At 34.3% G+C, this 20,917-nt stretch overlaps 1 protein-coding gene across 17 annotated transcripts in view; it reads right to left on the reverse strand.

Annotated features, from left to right (window-relative positions):
- Nucleotides 1-20,917, reverse strand: part of DIAPH2 (diaphanous related formin 2) — a 262,312-nt gene that overhangs the window by 136,532 nt on the left and 104,863 nt on the right. For all 17 annotated transcript variants that reach the window (XR_012777353.1, XR_012777354.1, XR_012777350.1 and 14 more), the window contains 2 exons: nucleotides 20,272-20,511; nucleotides 11,029-11,158 (listed from right to left, as the gene is read on the reverse strand). Coding sequence is in view for 1 of the 17 variants with exons in the window: in XM_075513467.1 (XP_075369582.1) it covers nucleotides 11,029-11,158; nucleotides 20,272-20,511 (370 nt within the window). In the remaining 16 variants the exon portion in view is untranslated. The remainder of the gene's footprint in view (nucleotides 1-11,028; nucleotides 11,159-20,271; nucleotides 20,512-20,917) is intronic.

Genomic DNA, 20,917 nt, shown 5'->3' on the forward strand with positions numbered 1-20,917 from the left:
AAATGTCAGCATTTAAGAAATGGGAAAGCTTGAGAAGTCAAAAGAAAGTCAAATTTGCTGACATAGAGAGTAGTGGAGGCAGATGGCATAAACAAGTTTAGAAAAGGATTATTTCAATTCATATACACCAGATCCATAAACAGATATCAACAGGAATAGGCAGGGATGTAACGTGTAACATGTCTCTGAGAACATGTGCGGATGGTGGGGGAAACAGATTGCAGGAACTGCAATGTTCTCCCTAAATACTGTATCTTGCTGCCAGCACCGGACAGAGCATGTGGTCTGTCCCAAGAGGGCACTTAGTACATTCTTATGCCTTAAGTCAAAAAAACCACATAAACCCCAAAACCTATATACTGACCCATCTTCAAGGCCAAAGAGAGGAAAAAAGGCAGCAAGATTTCTCAATCTGAACCAGACTGTATCAGACTGGCCCCTTATTTAGCAATAAGAAAAGACTGGCTTGCAGAGAGGTGCTGCAACTCTAAGGTGGAAAGAAATACAGCATCTTTAAGATGTATACCTCAAACCGCTATAATGAAAGGATTTGAGACAGAAGAAAAATTCAATACCACAAATTAAACACATATATATTTCAACTAACTAAAGCATTATCACACAGAATTACTATTAACATATAGAATTATTATAAACAAGGTGAATATGAAGTTATGCATATTAATATATTGTCAGATTCTTTTTCGTGTCAGTGGAAGACTAATATAAGCACCTAGATTTATCAGTATTCTCTCTGCACAAACACTGAATGAAGCTCAGTTAATCATGCATCATTAAATCGACGACTGACTAAAAGATTATTTTGTATATTATTATTTATTTATAATAGAAATCCACACTTATTGAAGAGAAGGCACAATGTCATTTTAACATGAAAGGTGATAATGTTTTTCTTCACTTTACTATTTTACCTGTGTTAATTTCTTCTCTGTAAAAAAAAAAAAAAATAATCCCATCCACTTATTTTGGAGAAAGCAGTTGCACAGACTGCACGCTAAGGAGGGCTTAGTGAATGTCTGGTAGACCACTTTAGTCCTAGAAAAATGCTACAAGCAGTTAATCTCATGTTAGTGTCAAATGCTAGCTAGTCCCCACAGTCAAGCTAAGCATTTTATATTTACAGTAATACAGTAATAGTACCAAAGGACAGACTAATCCTTTCCAAAATAAGATTGCGTCAGACTAAGAGTCCTCCCCTATAACAAGGGGTGGAATGATACATTTTGATTTGGTGCAGTGTCGCTTGCATAATAAATTCAAAGGGTCTCTGATCACGATGCGAAACAGGGATGGCCATGTCCACGTTTAGTAAAAACTCTAAAGTGAGAGCCAATTATATACATGACTTCAGGAAGCAAAGGCAAGTCTATATGAAGCAAATGAACTAGTAGGTTTGTAAGCCTAGACAGTATTTGTGCCATAACTACATTGTGAGTATACTAATGATTATTTATTTCTTATTGCCTGAGGGCAGTTGGAAGTAGTCTTTCACAAAAATCTGAAAAACAATTTGAGGAGAAATGGGTGAGCAAGTGCATAATCTGCAGGAATTACAATCATTGATTACTCAATTCATACCACTAAGTAAGTTTATATTTATTAAGAGAATAAATGTTCTGTTCAAGTTAGGTTAACAGTGCTGCTACAGCCTACTTGAGGATTCTGAGTACCACAGTGTGTGTGTGTCTCAGAATATGCCTATTATATGGGTATATATGTACATATACTGATAAATATCTCTGACAGGTATACATATGTATACTTTTATATGTGTATTTTTTGTGTGATACAGATGTACCATGATATGTATAGCTCACAGGCATGTATGTATACGTACATACATTTATATGTGTGTATACAAACACACACACATACACACACACACACCCATCCCTCTATCTGTGGTATACACCACAGTATGCCCGTATCACACAAAACAACCCATACTTGAAGCTTCATGGCTGAACAGCTTCCAGACTTGCAAGCAGTACAGCTCCCTTTAACATGTTATTTCTCAAGTAATTAACATGTCACTATTCATACTAGAAATCTTTCCTAACACAGCTATACTGTGTACAGGATACAAACTATGATCAGTCATGTTGTCGCACTTTGATATACAGATAAGCCATTGTGCTGAAAAGGTAAATCCAGCATTAGAAGAATGATTCTGAAAAGCATGGTACAGATATGGCTTCGGTCATAATTCCTCCTCAAAACTAGAGGGGAAAAAAAATTGTAGATACATGCATTATTTTCTTTATCAGAAACTAGGTCTTCACTACATGCTAGTGTGATAGACCTGGAATAAACTTCAACAGTAAAAATAACTCCATATTGAAATATTTTTCCCAGGAAGGACACTGAACTTAATCATTACAAGAAACTAGATGAACAGTCAAGATGGGTGGCATCAGACAAACTCTTAAGATTACATCCAACTAAACCTACTGCTGATAACAAGCAAACACTCCTCTTTCCAGATAAACATCATGCGTTTTTAAAATAACTTAGGCAGAAGTAAAGAAGTATTCAAAAGTACATTCTTAGGCCAATAGTGTCTAAATTTCAAATCAGAACACCAAATATGGCAAAAGAAATTAAGTTCAAAAGAAATGTTAGAAATGCTTAAGAGTGGAGGTTTAAACGCCCTGGGATGAAAGGGAAAAAACTAGAGAGTATACTAACTAGCTAGGGCACATCACCATTCTCCTCTTCCAAGAAAAAAGGGAATGCTTTCTGACACAGACTATTTATGCTTAACAGTCAATACATCATGCATAACACACTTTTTTCCTGTAAATCTTCCACAGATTTTTCCCTGAACCTTGTAAAGTTTAGGAAAAACACCAACTCTGCCCAAATGGTAATGTTTTGTTTATATATTATGACAATGTACTGTAAATGAAAACATGTAATTTGAAAAAGCTTTAAAGTAGAATTTTTAACAGATACATTTCACACATAGATGTGTATTTGCACTTCAAATTTGGATGCTAAGATTTCATTCACCAGCAGGGTCTCTGCATTTTAGTTGCCTTATCACAACATCGATATAGAATGGTGACGGAAGGCAATGACAAAGCTATGCTTTATCATTTCAGACTTCTATAGTAAAATCATTATCTTAGTTAACCAAAAAATAAAGCAATTGTGCATTGATTCTATGGTCCTGTCTGTTTGCAAGCAGAGGCGAACCACAATTTTAAGATAAGAGCACCCTGTAACAAGTCCAGCCCAGTTTAATGAGAGATTCAGTCTAAGACACTAATTATCTTTCAGTCCGAGATGATGTTTAATGAGGCATGTATGTGCAGAAGTGCTAGATTGCAATACTGTTCTCCATCTATACAGGGAAAGGAAGGAGACTTCTCAATCCTTATCAGAAGGGGAAAAAAAACCCAAAGCACTCCAGAAAAAAAAAAAAAAGGGGTCACAATCTCAACTGTGATCAAGACCTAAAATCATCACCATACAAATGTTTACAAATGTATATGACATCTTCATATGTCTTATCACAGAAAGAAAACAGGTATATCAGATACAATTTAAGAAAAGGATGAAAGATTTTAAACACACATCTGGAAAAAACTATACCACACAAGCTAAAAAGTTATAAAAAACAAATTTTGGGTACAAACTATGAACAGATTTTCAGCTTCTCAGAATAACAATAACAGCCATCTAAAGTGAGGAAATTTAATTTAAATATTACACACACTGAAGTGCAAATGCCATTAACAAGCTTCTCTTGACAAGTGAGATAGTGGAAAGTAAAAAAAAAAAAAAAAACCACCCACAACAAACAACAACAACAACAACAAAAACCCCAACACACATTGCCTGTTAGGCCTAAAATCAGAAACGTCATGAGCAGCACATCGTCTTCTCTCCTCTGAAGCTGAGGAAATTACAAACAGTGCTTATAATCCCAAAACACTCAATATATCCACAGAACAAAAAGAGAAATTTCTGTGAGTAGCTTATGTTTAATATCAATGTATGTACAGAACTATACTCTGGTTTAGGGAAAGAATGTGCTTGTCTCGGTTCCAGTAATTACGTGCCTATGTACATGTTTTAAGAGTAAAAGAGTAATTCCGATGCACGTAACATAACTAAGACATTAAGAATCAATTATAAGTTACAAACAGTGCATTAGGAGCCCAAAATGGATTACCGCTATCACTATTGACATGAGCCAGTTGTTAAGACTCCTTTCCAAAGCACAGCATAGTACAAAGTCATTGATCTCCTAAGTGACATATCAGAACATGAAATCTCTTCCTTGCTGTGGACAGGTCGTATTATCCAACTCATTACTGACTCAAAATTGTTTACTTCTTAATGTCAATTTAATTGGCAGGAAAAGACTAGTTTTCTGAAAAAGAAAAAAACTCTCTTGAGCCCATAGGATTCCTTCTGGTTGAATCCTGACAAGTGTTACGCTTACTTTTGTGACCTGCATAAATTCTGTGCGTGCCAACCTCCTACCCTCTCTGAACACTCTTGTCAATACCAGCCTTTTCATCCAACTTTTCAGGTTTACCTCACTGAGTAAACTGTAGACAATAGTATATTGTAGAATATAAGCTTTATTATTTGAATGTGAACTGACTTTTCATATTACAAATAAAAATCTTCGAGAAAACAGATGTCCCAATTTCAGAAACATAACCAGAAGCATTAGAGGAGATGAGTGAGAACAGCATTGGGTTCAGTAGCATTCTCCTGGCAATATGGATATCTCCTCCAGAGCACTCCAGAAACTCACCTTACTTTGATGTTAATTTAATTACAAATGTCTTTCAAGATCTCAAAAGTTAAGTTAATTTTGAAAACAGAGTTTACAATTACAAAATCAGTATCTATTAAATGAGCATACTGAAGCAAGACTTCCTGCCAAAGGTATAAGGCAAATTGCAAGTGAGGCAAGGGAAAGAAGCGACTGGACTCTTATGTTCTATTGATTGCGTCCAGATTTGGAAGTGTTAACTGAACATGCTAAATTCTGCTGTGTTTATTTCAAAAGCTCATATTTTGCACTGTCACTATTTCTCCATAGTCCAACTTTGCTTGGTTTGTATATCTAACGCTGTAATTCATTGTGAATGAATGTGCCAGCTATGGCACACTATATTCGGTGGTGCACCTGTGCAAAAATCAGAGAAAGTAAGGAAGACAAAGAGAGAGAAGGAGCAAAGCTTTTGTAACACAACCTATCTGTTGTTACTAAAACCTCACTAGAGAAGGTGTTGAGCAGCTTCATCCAACAGACCTCCCTTCAGGCTCTCAGCTTGTAACAGGAGTGGTCTTTCCCATTAACTGAAGTGCAAGTCATGCTTCCAGAGGTATAACAACCTTTCTTACATCAATGAAGGTGCAAATTCAAGAACAGATAAGGAGGAAAAAAAAAAAAAAAGTAGGTGCTGTTTTGTAGCTTTCATCTCTCTCTAGCAGCTGGTATTAAAGCATTCTAAATGGACTACATAATTTGAGAAGTCATTTAAAGCAGTCTTCAAATCTGAATTGGTTTAAATACAGTCAGAAAATCTTAAATGCTTTAATTTCTTTAATAAGCAACAGCCTGTGAGAGTCATTTGAACCACTCTTTAATTTTGCCCTTGATATTTACACTTCAGGGAGAGAAGTGGATCCTTAAAATGTATGCCATACAAAATAACTTTGTTTAACATAGAATACAAATTGTAGCTTCAAAATGTAGCTTCAGAATTCAGAACTACCACAATTTTGCATACCATTTATTATACATTAGAAGATAGCAACTAAATAAACCCTCAAAATCTTCACACACTGGGAAAATTTAGTAAGCAATTTTGCAGAGTGTAAACCAATCCAGAATCCTCTTGAGTCTGCAACAGGATCTCTTTCAGAAATTGCACCTTGGAACTACAACACAAAACCTATCCGTGAAGTTTTTGCTTCCCTGTCTTCCTCACTGACGCTTGTCAATGAAGGAGAACACGTCTGTTGAAAAACTTTTAATGAGATGGTGCATAAGCTACCATCAATATGGCAATGCTATATGCAAATACAGGACTGTTACTAGAGAAAAAAAAGTCTTCAAGTATCTGATGTACCTAACTGTGTATTTACTACATTCAGAAAAACACACTTAGAGAGTTTCTGACATTTCAATACTGCAGTTTACGTGAATGAAAAGAATGATAGAAGTCACTATACAGTGCAAGATTGACTTTTGATTATGATGCAAAATGCCAACTTCAGATTCTATTATGGAGAGAAAAGTCACAGATGCAGGCATTAAATTTCTCACGCCAGAAGGCATTGTCTATTTTATATCCACTAATGTGCCAGATTGGGCAAAATCTGTTTTCAGCAATTTAAACTGCGCGAGGTGGAAAATACTGCAGATCTCTTTGTAAAAACACAGTTTCTTCTACTGCAACGAACTATAAAACTTCTGTTTGACAGAAAAACGACTACTACTTATGAGTATGCTTTAAATTGCTATACTTTAAAGCAACAGTGGCACAGAAAGTTTTATAATATTTTCCCCACTCGAAAATTATGGCATTAAATCACAGTGAAGTACCTGTACAGAATTTAAAAATTAGTATTTTCTTACAGTATTTGTAACAATATATTAAGTATATACATATTTGCATTCCACAGTGCTTCTGATTGCTAATGTCCTTTCTAGAGGGATGCCTCAACCATCAGAACCATATGCTGGCAAATTAAAGAAATAAATTTTTTGTGTCAACATGAGTGAGAAATCTGCGCTCCTGTCATTAGTACTTTCTAGTCTACTACACAGACATAATTCACCTCCCTCAAGGCATCTTTTACTTGACTTTACTCAGAATGCTCTGTGTTTCTTTTAACAATACTTTAAAACAATTATTAAGTGGTATGCCTTTCTATCAGGCACAGAATTCTGTATGTTAAGCACTAGATAAAACCCTCATTATTTCTGAAATAGACTTTATTATCTATACTGCAATCACAGTTAGGCTCAGTCCTTCACTTGGAGTTAGCTGTTCTTGGGAGCCCTACATAACTGTTCAGCTAACCCTAAAACCCATATTTCATCTATACGTATAAGGTATTGATTGACCTTGTCCAACATGTCAGGAGAACATATAGAACGGCCAATGGCCGACTACAGATAACAGCATTCTGTCTCCACTCGTTTCTGACATAAACACCAGTGGGATGACACAAGGTCACAAAACTTCATATGACTCACAGCCTAGTAACTCCCATTCTTGGCAGACAAAGCAAGAAGGTAACATAAGTATGCCAAGAACTGTTAAACTTCGGAGAAGCTGGACACAATGTTCAACTGATAAAGATATGGTTATGTTTTATTTTAAATCCAAGCAAGATGTTTAAACCATGAACTGTGATTTATAACTGTTGCTCTTTTAAAATCTGAAATGAAGTTGTTATTATAAAATACAGGGCTAATGTTCCTCCTCTTAATTTTGTGTGTTACATATTTCTTTTTATGATTTCTGGGAGGCTTGACAATCAGAGGAGTTTCAAGTTAAAAAATATGTATCTTTTCTAAAGAATTCCAAAATACTTTTTACAATATGACTTTTCTAGACAAAAGTCTAGAAATCCCAAACTTGTTATCTGACTTCAGTAAGGTACCTCTTGTTTTTGTTTTGAAGTTTTGTTTGACTGAACCTGCAGAAAGGGATGGGAATTTGTCAGGTGTTTAATAAAATCACAGATTATAAAATGGCAAGAGCAAATACCATGAAAAACAGCAACTGGAATAACAAGTAAAGTGAACAAGGTAGAAATATGAATACAGACTTTGCATAGTTTCAACTGTAGGGGAACAAGCAGAAAACACTGCAGACTGGGGGAAGGTAAGTGAATATCACTTCCATCAAAGAATCCTGTTTGTCACGATCTTGTGATTTTTTTTTTATTGGTTTTCCTTTCATACAGTCTGCTTCAAGTAAGAAGGAATGCTTTTCCAGTAATCTCTTGATAGTTAATCAGTTTGACCTTTGCTTATACTTTCCAAATTAAAACTGTTTCCTAATTTATTTTTGCTTTTCATAAACCTCTAGGTTGATCTTCCATCTTTAAAAAGATCAAATATTTTATTATACCGAATATCAGATTATTGAAGATTTTAGTACATGCATGGGCAGTTTATCTAATCCCATTGACCTTTTCATATTAAAATCCAGTTTTATGCTTTATCCGCTATTAGTTTAAAAAAAAAAAACATACATCCCTTGTTCAGATGTTGGTTCCTTATTCTTAGATGAAAATTAAAGCAAAACAAGACTTTCTTTTTATTTAGATGGAACTGAGAAAACGCACCCAAGATTTAAAAGAAGTTGAACATGGTAAGCCTTGTATTTATGTCTAGTTCAAACTACAAGGCTGCCTTCTGCCTAAGAAGTGAGAAGGATACATCTCAAGTAATCAGACTGTCACCTGTTTTGCTCATATTTCCTTACTTAAAATTCATGCAGAGATAATATTTGCTGGTAGATTTCCTTCTATTTTATGTATAACTAAGTGATGTCAATGCCCTAACATCTGTAGCCAACTTATTCCAAAAGAAGCCTCCTACAGGAAAAATAAACCTAACTGTCCATCCCTGAAACCATCAGTTTATAAAACACCAAACAATAAACAAAAAGTGAAAATCTTCTCTTCCACACAAAGCACGTTCACTAACTACACAGAAAAAATGACCACACATGACAGAGCAGATGAACTTTACAATTAAACAAAACCCAAAGAGTACCATGGGGAAAAGTTGAAGCAAGTTGCACAAATCACAAATATTCTGCCAAAAACCTGCTTTGTTACAGAAAGCAAAGAAGGGCTGAAAGGGAACTTTTGGTCATTAGAAATGAATGGTAATTTATGCTTCTGATAAGAAGTCAGCGCTCTTTGTAGGAAACTTAATGAGCTTTTATCTTACAGAATGAAACAAATTTAACTGCAGTAAAACCTTTTTCATGTGTATTCTAAGCATTAGGATTATTAGTGACTTTGCTCCCATTAATATGCTTTCTCTCTTTTGGATGCTATAGATTAACTAAACTTTACTAACCCTCTTGGTTTAATTCCCCAAGTCAACTTATAGAACATCAGAGGTTTTGAATCAAACTCTAAAAATCTCAAAGCTGCAAGGTAAAGTGTTAACACAGGAGAAAATTAATAAAAGATCATCAAATGTGCCTAGTAAACTGTAAGGCTTTGTAAAGAATTTAACAAGACATGCAGGAAGAAAAAGATTAAACTTCAAAAAAATCACCTCCAGAAAAGAATTATTAAGTGGTAGAAAACATTTCTCGAATTTAGATAAGATTACAAACTGCTATTTGCATAAATAAAATTAATCACTATGCTAATCTGTCATAGGTCCTCGTGAACACACCGGCCAGACCAGTGACACTTACTGTTCCTGTGTAAGGCTGGGGGAGAAAAGGGGGGGCGGGGGGGGGGGGCGGACAGGACACCAAATCAGTATGAGAAAGTTGTCTGACTCCATATCCTCCCTCCAGAGGCAGGGAACAAACAACATTTACAATTACTATTAATTTTTCTGTTGACTGCCAAAATTCTGTGTGTAATATCCATAGTAGTGCTTAGATATAAGTAGCCAACTGTACACTGTTTAAGCATGCACCTTTATTTTTTTAAATATATATGTGTGTGTATATATATATATATATGGTACATTCAAGATGGTAATGTACAAGTTATCTCTTCAGTTTCTACACTGCCTTAAAACACAATACCATCCTCAACATGATACAGCCAGATCAGTTCTATTTTGTCAATAGGCATTCATGCCAATTGCCATAAGCAAAGAGGAAAGTGAAGCATGGAGACATTTAATCAATACAAATAAAACTTAGTTTATATGCAGAAAAAAACCATGGAAAGGTACTTGTGAAGTTCAAGAAACAGGAAAAAAATTTTATGACAAAGACAACCGCATAAATATGTGAAAAAGCTGGAGATGAAACAATAGCAAAGTTAGGTTGATTGATGAACTATTCCCTAAGTCCTTGGGAAAACAAGAGTTCTGCTCTCACTAGACCAAAGTTTAAGACAGAAAACGACAAACTGAAAGAAAATGATGGCCTAATTAAAAAAAAAGTATCTAACAGCTAACCACTGCACTGAAGAAAGACACTGACTGATAACACTGAAAAAAAGGAGATAAAAATTTGCAAGAGAAAACCTGAATAGAGCTAGTGGAAATGTGTATCCAACTTCTTTTCCCCTCTCTTTCCCTTCATATTCTTGTGCTCCCCCAAGTATTTATCTTCTGATGAATCAGTAATGCCCAGTCAAAATAAAACAGTTTGTGTTATCTTCATCAACCACTATCACATAGCCTCTGCTTTCCATAGCTAAGCAACAAGGGCACCAAGCAGCACAGTGTATTTCACATAAAAAGATATCCAACAACAAATGAATTAAGTTTTCTGTCAGATTCATCGGGCTATACTGCTGACTGACCAGGAATAAAATCAGTATTAATCATTGACTGTACAGTATAATTCAACTATATATTTCATATACAGTCTGGGAACTTTAGAAAGCATAGTTGTTATTCTCCATTCAGGTGTTAAATCAAGTGTTAAAATGAGAGAGATACTGTGCATGTAGGCACACGCACACACACACACGAGTGCTCACACTCAAGCAACAAGAATTCAAAGGCTTAATGGTAAACTAACATCATCATTACACTGCTTATACAACTTCTCAGAAGTAATTGTGTAAGTACTTCACTGAAATATGCTGTATTATTTCCCCAACCTACTTCAGAAGAAGAGGAGTTACTTTATTACCTTTTTTCCCCTCCTCACTGTTTCTCAGGTCAATAGATACCAGAAAAGCAAAATCCACATGGATTATCGATGCTTACAGGTTACATAATCCTACAGTCCAAAATGAAATGTTGGAAGTATTTAATGTCAAAGCAAACAGCTATTACCTTTAGGTGTTTATCTATTTGCTTACCTTTACTTGCACTCTCAACATGCTGCAATTCATCTGGAAATTTTAAGATGTCCCGGTAATTCTCCTCACATATTTCTGCCAGAAAATGCAATAGGGTTGTTTTCTGATCTGATGATTTAGTATCTCGAATCTAAAAAGTGAACACAGGAGAAAACAAGAAGAAAAAAAATATCACTTTTTTGGGGTAAAATGTTTAAATAAAGCGAATATTGCAGATGTAAACTCATTAGGAAAAAAGTTACCTACACTGGTTGCCTGCAGATGAACAAATTACTTAAAAAATGAAACTTCTGAAAATCTTTGTTATTTAAGACTACAAAGGGAATCTATCCCTATCCTGTATTTTTTAAAGAATAATTAATTATGCTGAGAACAAAACCTGAGGACAGTCCGTAAAGTTCTGAAATTTTAACAATGCCAGTTCAGAATGCTCACTGTGCACAGAGATTAAGCAGAACAGAATTTAGTTCATTCCTTCAATGCCTCCCCACCGCCAGATTTCTAAAGGAATCCCTTTGAAATGCTGCATGCTGGACAGCATGCTAAAAATCAGAATTTGCTCTTTTACCAGTCAAGTTAAAGAAACTCCTTGTCATAAATTCACAATTTTTTATTGAAGCAAAACCTAAAGCATACTTCTATATCCTAAAGACTTTCAGACAAATTCTATACAGACACACGAAACAAATGCAGCCCGCCTTACTGGAATACAAAATGACAATAGAAAAGCAAAGGTAATCCTAACTGCCAGTAAAAGAAATCTAGTACGTCCAGTTTTATTTATGAAAAGCTGCATGAAAATTGTGCACAGTGTGAAGAAATAGGTAATTTCATATTTTCACTATCCTCTCAAGTGCAGCGGCAATTTTTAGTGGTCTGAAATAAACTAGTCTTCTTGAAGGTGATAAGACCCTCTGTTCTCCATTAACCTAAATGCATTAACTGCTAGAATCAGTTTATTATTTTTAAAAAATAATTCTGAAATAACTGTTAAAATACAGGACTACTGGCAAATTACCAAGTAAACATAGATACTTGTGGCTAAATCCCACGGCCGAGTGCATGTGTATATGCAAAGGAACATCATGAACTTAAGAGAATGAGAAAATGAATTTAAGTCCAAATTTAGTTTCTCCATTTTTATGCAGACATAAAGAATGAATGTATGAATTGATTGAAGATTTAGTGGAAGTAGAGATTAACCCTTACTCACAAAGGCAATAGAGACAGTAGGTGTATGCAAGAGTTTGAGATGAGTGTACTTCACTTTTTATAGAGAATTAGTATTACAAGTATATCTGTAAAGATTTTTTAACCACATTTTACTAACTCATCTAGTACAGTTCTTACACAGAAGTAAGATACAACATACACAACAAATGAAATCAAGGATTTATTTAAGAAGAATAGATAAATGTGTGTGTAAAATCTCCTATTTGTTTTCTCATTCTCTAAATCACTAGAAGTTCTAATTCTATAATCCTCATGACAGGCTTGCCATCGATGTTCAATTTAATACAGGCCTTTCAGCTTTAAGGATTACCCTGTTAAGAATAAATGAGTACAGTCGAAAAACAGGCTTTTAAAAATATAAGGTATTTAGGCAATTAAGAATGCAATTTAATTCATACTGATTCGGTGATTAACGACTAAACAATGCTCAGTAATGGTATGCAGTTAAAAGGTTTTAATGTGTTACGTACATAGAAGTTTTTCCAACTTGAAAAAAATTGTAGATTTAGTGGCTAAACATCTGCATGGTAAAAAGAAATTGCATTTCAATTTGTCTGTGAACAAGAACTGTGGGATTTGCAGTCTTTGATCTCTCTGACATTGTCAAGTGGATAAAGATTTTTTTTTCTAAATGGACAAAATTATTTTGCCTTCAGATTACAAATGAAACATGTTTTGTCACCAACAGTTACATCATACTAACAAGACTTAATATTAGCACCTGCTGAGTTGTTTAAAACCTGTAGTAAACAGCCATTCATATCTTAAACAACTGTGTCAAATTCAATTCTTTGGCCCAATCAAGAAACACATCTTATCTACATTAATCTGTATTTTCAATAGCTAAGAGACACAATGAGTAACATTTAGCTCTATTTGAACTTTAGAATCAATATATACACTTTTAAAATCAAGTTCTAAGCCTAGTATTATAATGAGATGGTAAGGAAGATAGGTGTTTCTTGAGTGTAGTTTAGCAGGTATTATTTAACTATAAAAATAGAAATTAAAGATAGGAACTGGAATGCTAACACCAGCATGGCTGTGTCTTTACATTCTCTGTGTTCACAGAGTATAGTTGTATTCAGGGTAAATTTTTTGTCTCCTCTCTCTTTTTATTCTTGCGTAGAATTTAACATTTTACTTTATGGAAAAGACAACTGTGGGTATTTTGAATTAAAAAGTCATCTTTTAAGAAAGTTAATTTTGTTTTTCTCATATCCAGTTAAAGTGCCCCTAGTTTCAATTTACGATCCCTGTCTCTCATTCTTTTGCTGTACACTTTGATAAAAAGCTTGGCTCCACCATTACAGTAACCTGTTTGGTACTGGAAGGTTGCTACAGGTCCCCCCCGCCCCAAACCTTTGTTTCTCTTTTCCCACTGGGACAGGCCCCAGGTTTTCTGCAGAGTTGCTTCCCGCCCTCAAGACACCACCTTTGCAGCAGTTTAAGCCTGTCCCAAGTGCACAACTTTGTAGGCAGCACATCACAATATCACCATGTTAAATACATAATCACCTTTACAATACTATTATTTCCCTTCAGCATAAAGCTAAACTGTCCTTTTATAAGCAAGAGCTCTGGAGAAGGGCAAGTTTAAGATGCTAGACTTACAAACAAAATACACTTAGGGCCTCTGTTACAAGAAAATCAAGACTAAATACCTATTCTCATCAAAAGACTACGATTAAAAAAAAAAAACCAAACCTCAGGCAGCTGACATTTAGTCAATTGTCTTCTCAACTAAAGAAATGTCTTATTTGGGTTAGCAGACTAAGAGCAAAACATGAAAAAAAAAAAAATCAGTATTTTTTTCCCCTTCTTTTCATTCCTTGCACTTTTACTCATTACTGTCACAGATGATAACTGAAGCTAAAATTTACAGTAAATAGTAATTAGAACTTTTTAAAATACGTTGGCTCTTAAGTATATCTTAACAGACAATTTAATCAGAAACACATACTTCAATAAAATATTCTATGGGTTCTAAATTCCAAGTGATATTATGGGTGCATATGGGAGAAAAAAAAAGGAAAAATGACATCCATTTCACAGTCTTACGAAGTGTTCCAGCCTCATGACTGTAGGTACATACGGACATAAGCCAGTGCAAAAGATTAGGTGGACTGCACAAAGGGTTACATCTTTAGAAGTAGCCAGAATTTCCTTGCTAGTAACCTAGGTATGTTAAACAAAAACCAAAACCAAATAAAATAGGTTAAAAAAGGGATTTTGCTTCCCGCCTAATCTGTACTGGAAGACAAGTTTGTGAATCCTAAAAATCCCTGCCTTTCAAATGTTTTTGCATTATGCACTCTGTATTTTCATCCTTTTAATTCTCAAAGCACTACCATATTAAAAAAGTCGAAATAGCTCCCTGAGATTTGGTAAACCAACAAAACTCACCAACAGTAACAGAATTCACCATTTGGAATACAAATAATTGCTTTAATTCTACATCTTTAGTAGTTTTAACACACTGGAACATAAAAGCTTTTACAGAGCAGTGTCTGTATATATGGCATTTGCAAAACATTAACAATGCATGTCACTGACTTAAGATTTCTCAAATTTATTTATTTTTAATGATGACACTAACACTTCAGTGTTAAAATTTTTAAATATAGGTTTTGATTCTATGGCCTTTCTTTATCTGAGACACAGAATTTGGGAATAACACATATAGCTAAAAAAAAAAATCAGTAGATCAGTGTAGGCCTCAGAAAGCAGCTTCCCGCTGAATGTTGAAGCATCAATTTGAGTGGTCAATACTATCAGATTCATTGCTTGGGAAAGGATTAAAGACTAACATACACAGAACATAATACTTGCAGCACACCCATTCAAATCAATTAATATACAAATTACAATGTTTAGGTTCTGTAGCTCAGAAATAACATCAATATAACAAAAACCAAGACACTACATGTAAATGGAGATAAAGCATTTGAAACATGCAAATCATACAATAACCCACATCCAGGATTTGGTTGTTTTTTTTTTTTTTTTTTTTTTTACATATACTTTTGGATTAAGTTTTCCGGTGTGAGGGTTAAAAGTGACAGCCAACATAAGGAAAAATGTATGTTTTAACTACCACTAGAGTGACACTTGATTATGTAACTATAAAAAAAGCTTTCTATTGATTTTTATGAGATTATATAACTTTCATATCCTAGAAATCTTTCCCACCTTAACAGAAAAGAGGCTCATAGACAATTAATAAATGTATGCTAGTCAGTAATACTCAAACTAGATAAACAGCTTGTCTTGTACTATTTGCACTATGAACAAGCAACATAATATTACTTATTACATAAAACACACATTGATCCAGCTAGAATACTACAAAAGCTTTATTAAAACAGAGGGATGCTTGCTGTTAGTCTTGACCTTAACTCACCACAAAAGGAACAGGAGTTGTACCTTACATATGCCTAAAGCAAACCTCTTTTCTTTCAATTAAATTTCTGTTCAGCATAACTTTATAGAACAATGAGGGTTCTCCTGTCCTCAATAAGAGATAATAACTGCTGCAATAGGGGTTCAGAATAGCAGTTGGATCATTCATACACATTAATCAAACGCAACAACTGGTAAAAAAAAGATTTACCTTTAGTGAATTACTACAGCAGCCTCTCTGAACTTTACTACTTTTTCTGACATATTTATATTTTCACAGAGCACTTAACACTTAGGCAATCATGAATGCTCTGCTAGTGCATACATCAGAGTAGCTGCTACTGCTTGCCAGCCTTGATACAGCACATGAATTCTAATGTTGATCTCTCTATTTGAACAAAATTAAGTTCTCTGTCTTCTGCCAAAGGTTGTTTACAAATCATTTCTTTCTTCAATAACATAATACACTACAATATAACACCCAGAAAGATAATCTGTTTTTAAGGATTTGCAATTACTATACAGGCATTACCTTTTAGCCATGACCAGACAGGTTTGAATTAACGCTTTCTTTTCTTTATCAGGTTGTAATAGAAGTTGTTACACAATAACAGATTTCTGTGTACAAAATGACCAGCTCTGTTTTAAGAACATTTATTTTACAAAAACAAACATTTATCCCAGATCAATACCTGCCTTTTTTCTTTTCTTTTTTCAGATCATATAACCTAAGTACTACATGTACTAAACAGACAATTATATTTAAGATTGCTCAAGGACAACAAAAAAAAAAAAATTAATACAAAAAGCAGGTTTTATTGAAAAGCGAATTCATCACATTAGGATACCTCATCATTAAAACAACTCTGCCTCCTATATATATTCTGCACATAGAAATGTGTACACAGACAGACATGTGTCCTACCCTTCTGGCCAAAAAAAAAAAAAAAAAAAGCTCTCTTATAATGGGCAGGAAGTCCACTGACATTAAAGATAGTTTAAGTCACTCATCTAAAAAACAAGAAAAAAAAACCCCAAACCACAAACTAAAAACTTACAAACATCAAGCCTTTAAAAAGCATTGATCGAATATCCACTGATTTGATTCCCCTTATCCTACTATGTTTTCTGGTTATTTTTTCTGAGACTTAATCCTTGTCTTTGGGCAAAACATCAACATACAGTAAAGAACAGCTAAAAACCAACAAATTAGTCAAGTCAGCTAGATTCATTAGAAATTCTGTTCATGTAACAGATGAAGTCCTTCCAGAACAACAATATTCAGAGGATAATGCTGTTATTCAACTCGTATCTTACTTTGTCCTATCAAGTATCTTACAGTGAGAGTCACAAGAGTCAAAAAGATTAGACAAAGAAATGACCAACGTTTTAAAACATTAAGCCAGATGGTCTTGTTTGATTTTAAAACTCCTATTGAAACAGTCCTTATTTTAGGCAAGTAATGATTAAAACTGGTAAGAAATTCTGCTGCTCATTCTAACGTTGCTTAAAAAAAAAAAAGTAGTAGGTTTTATGGCAAACAAAACAAAAAATTAGGACAAAGTTTCTTTGGCACGTTATATCTGACTTCTAATCTAACTATGTATCTGAGGTTATGGAAGGGTGACTTCTAAATTGTAACATCCTATTGCTCATCATGGTTCCATACATAAAAACAAACAGTGCACAAAATATTTCACAAAATATTAAATTAAGTTAGTAATTTTTATGCTTTACAAGTATTCTATCAAAATGCAAAATAAAGGCTCCCAAATTCCTCTTGAAAAGCTTGAAGACTGAAATACTTTCCCTGGGAAAAGACATAAATTATTCAAGGAAGACCTCTCATTTGCTAACAGGGCCTTCTCAAATTGCCACCACACTAACAAAAAAACCAACCAACCAACCAACACAAACAAATAAAAAAACAAAAACAAACAAAAAAAACCCACCCCAACTTTCAATGTTCACATAGCCTTCAAAATTTAGTAGCATCCAGATGCCCCACAAAGCAAAAACATGTTAAGCCACATGACACTGGCAGACTGCTTCCTTGTTCTTGCTGTTAGATATCACTTATTTCTCTTATTGCCTTCTTCTGCCAAGAAATAAATATATATATATATATGCATATATATAAAAGAAATCTTAATTCACAGCAAGATTTCAGTAAACAGGACAATATACTCACCATGCCATGCTTACACATACAGAAGTTTTGATTTTCACAGTGAAGGCCAAGTATTGACCTATGATCCTAAATTTTGAGACCATTTGAATAATGTAAAGCTGGTAAGTGGCTGTAGACAGATATTAAACCTGGTGCTTATAAAAGATATCGCCACCTAGTATAATTTAATATTTTGTACTATTCACAACAGTTAACAAAGACCTGTCAGACTGTACTCTTAGGTAATAACGCAAAGCCAATAAAGCATCTTACTCTCTTGGGTGGAAAATCGGAGGGCAGAATTTGAAAGCTATTAAACAAAGAAACCAAATGCAACTATCAGTTGAAAATAATCAATGCATAAAAAGAGTCATTACCCAAATATATATTTGTATTCTTAACCGTAATTAAAAAAAAAATTGTTGCGAATACTAACTGTGTAAGCACCTCTTATTTATAAAATTAAACATCAATGGAGTAGAAGGTTACTTCTCTAAATATGTTACTAAAGCATAAAGTACAGGTACAAAACCATTTGAAAAAAAAAAACAACTCTTGCAAAAGCACATCAATATACTAATCTAATTCAAATTACAATGGCAAATACATAAAGCTATGAAAACTGGAGTTTTAAATAGCAGAAAACATCTTTTAACTTGAATAATAAACAATAAATTTAAACTGCAGACAATGCACATGTCACTGTCTGGAGAAACTTATCTACGTTTTCATTATTTAAGTGACTTGTTCTGAGTTTGGAACTTACGAGTGATAATTTACAAGGTTTAATCAATATGTAGAACTATTAATGATACCATTTCATATCTAGATTTTGGTGATAACTTCTTTTTTGCTCTAACCACCATAACTGTCTTTGTGGTTATTTTATTTTTAGACATCACCTTATAACAAAATATACCTAGTACCTAAATGCAACAGCACAGTCAACATTTCATTAGGGAGAACGTTTAGGTATTTTCTCTAACCTCACAGTGGGGGGGAGGGAAGAATGAACACTTCCCTCAGAAATATCTATCTTGAAAACAAACAAAAAAAAAGTTAACAAATAGATTTTGTTTCTGAGGGCAAGGCTGAATTAAATAATCATAGATTTTTGTCTCAGTTATTTTAAATGGAATTTAGCTGTAAGCACAGATAGCTATGCTTCAGCAATTATTCAGTTTAGTAGAGAACAATTTGCAGGATTAGTCAATCTATATTAGCTGTGTCAACTTCTGTGGGATTTGCATTGACAGCAATTCATAAATCTATCACCTGGAGTGCAAGAATACCTCCTCAAATCTATGCTATGCTAGAGTACCATTCATGTACAGTCATCATTTCCCCTCCCCCTCGTTAACAAGTAGTTTTCTACTTAAAACATTAATTTCCCTTTACATTCCACTACTACCAAAACCAAATTGCAGCACTAGATTTATAAAAAAAAAAATCCTTCAACTTGGCCTCTCTTTAAAAAAAGCTATTAAAGAATGAACGGTTTTCTCAGGTGATGGTTTTCATTTTACCAGAAGTTAGCAACATCTTTGTATTAAACTACAGCAAGCAGGGTCTCTACTGAAATTTGTTAGATCAGACTTGCTGTGTACTTGAAATATTTTTTTCCCCCCAAGGTTAAATCTCCTTGAGGTACACATCAGATTTCCTTATGGTGCCCAAAAAAGGGACTTGAAACCTGGACCCTCTGATTAGGCCAAAAAAAAAAAAAAAAAACAAAAAAAAAAACACCCTGAAAAATTCCTCTGAAAGATTTATGCTTTTTTTTTTTTTTTTTTACAAAATCTGTTTACAAATGTTGTATCACTTTATTTTAAAGATACCTTCAAAAGGCACTTTACAAACTGAGATGGTCAAGTTCAGGTCAATGCCTTACACACATTTTACCACATAACTAAACAAGCACTGCACATTTAATTCTGACCGCTATAGATTCTGAAGCTCTCATTGCATCCCATATTTTGCCACCACTATTGAAGTTAAACCTAAGATAACAATGTCCATCTTTAATCCCAAATACTTATTTCAGTGACACTGCTTGAGGGATAGCTGGGTAGAAGCTGGGAAGAAAGACGAGTAGCTAGAGCTATTTAACATATTCAGAGTTCTATGTATATTCTATTGACAAGATGATAGTTGAACAAATTCAGATCAAAAAAAGCTGTTCTACTTGTGTACTCCAGAAAGACACAGAACAGACTTACAATTAAACAGCTGCCTTAAATCCCCATTGCATTGAGAAAAACAACTATAACAGGGAACCATCCTAGAAATGTTTACTCTGTATTTGTCTATCCATTATTAAAAACAGAGACGCAGTCAGTAAATTACATTGATTGAACGTTTTTCCCTATTTAGGGTACTTTCTCATGTGTCATGCGTTTCATGAATCTGCACTTACAAGTTTTATAGCTTCATCTTACCTTGCAAAGAAAACTGATGTTAAAACCAAGAGACTGTGCGTTTCTGGAGCCAGAGTTCATGTAGTTTCCAAGGAACAGCACTAATTCTAAAAGCTTACTAAAGCTTTCACTCTTCTTGAGCTCTTCACAAGCTAGTGTAACCGCCATAATGTCAGGTTTGATATTGTTTACATGCTCTTCAAACATAAGCCTGAAAAGGATCCCATTGAGACGTGACTGCAACATTTTCACTGAACTCATCTACAAAATAAGAAACATTAAATCAGAACATAAAAAACCAAAAGCTTATTTAAGCAATATAGCTTATATTAAAAAACAATATTATGCAGCCAGCAAGACTACAGTTTCTGTATGTTTTCATTGCTTATTTTGTATTTCCAGGAATTTCTACCTGCCCACAGGTATTTTTTCCCAAACTGTACACTTTGCCTGAAAAAAATTCAGTGAAGCAACTTACTGAGAATAAGAGAGTGTTTTGTGTTACCAAACCATTTAACCTGTGAATTCCAAACTCACTGGCAATAAATGCACACTGCCCTTCCTCCCAGCAAAGGAAATGTAAGCCAATTCCACCAGTTGACAAGAACTGAAAATCAGCCTGAAGGTACACATGGCAAACATTTCATCACATCTCCAGCGAAGTTAC

The sequence above is a fragment of the Mycteria americana genome, chromosome 10 (assembly GCF_035582795.1).
Source record: "Mycteria americana isolate JAX WOST 10 ecotype Jacksonville Zoo and Gardens chromosome 10, USCA_MyAme_1.0, whole genome shotgun sequence".
Taxonomy (NCBI): domain Eukaryota; kingdom Metazoa; phylum Chordata; class Aves; order Ciconiiformes; family Ciconiidae; genus Mycteria; species Mycteria americana.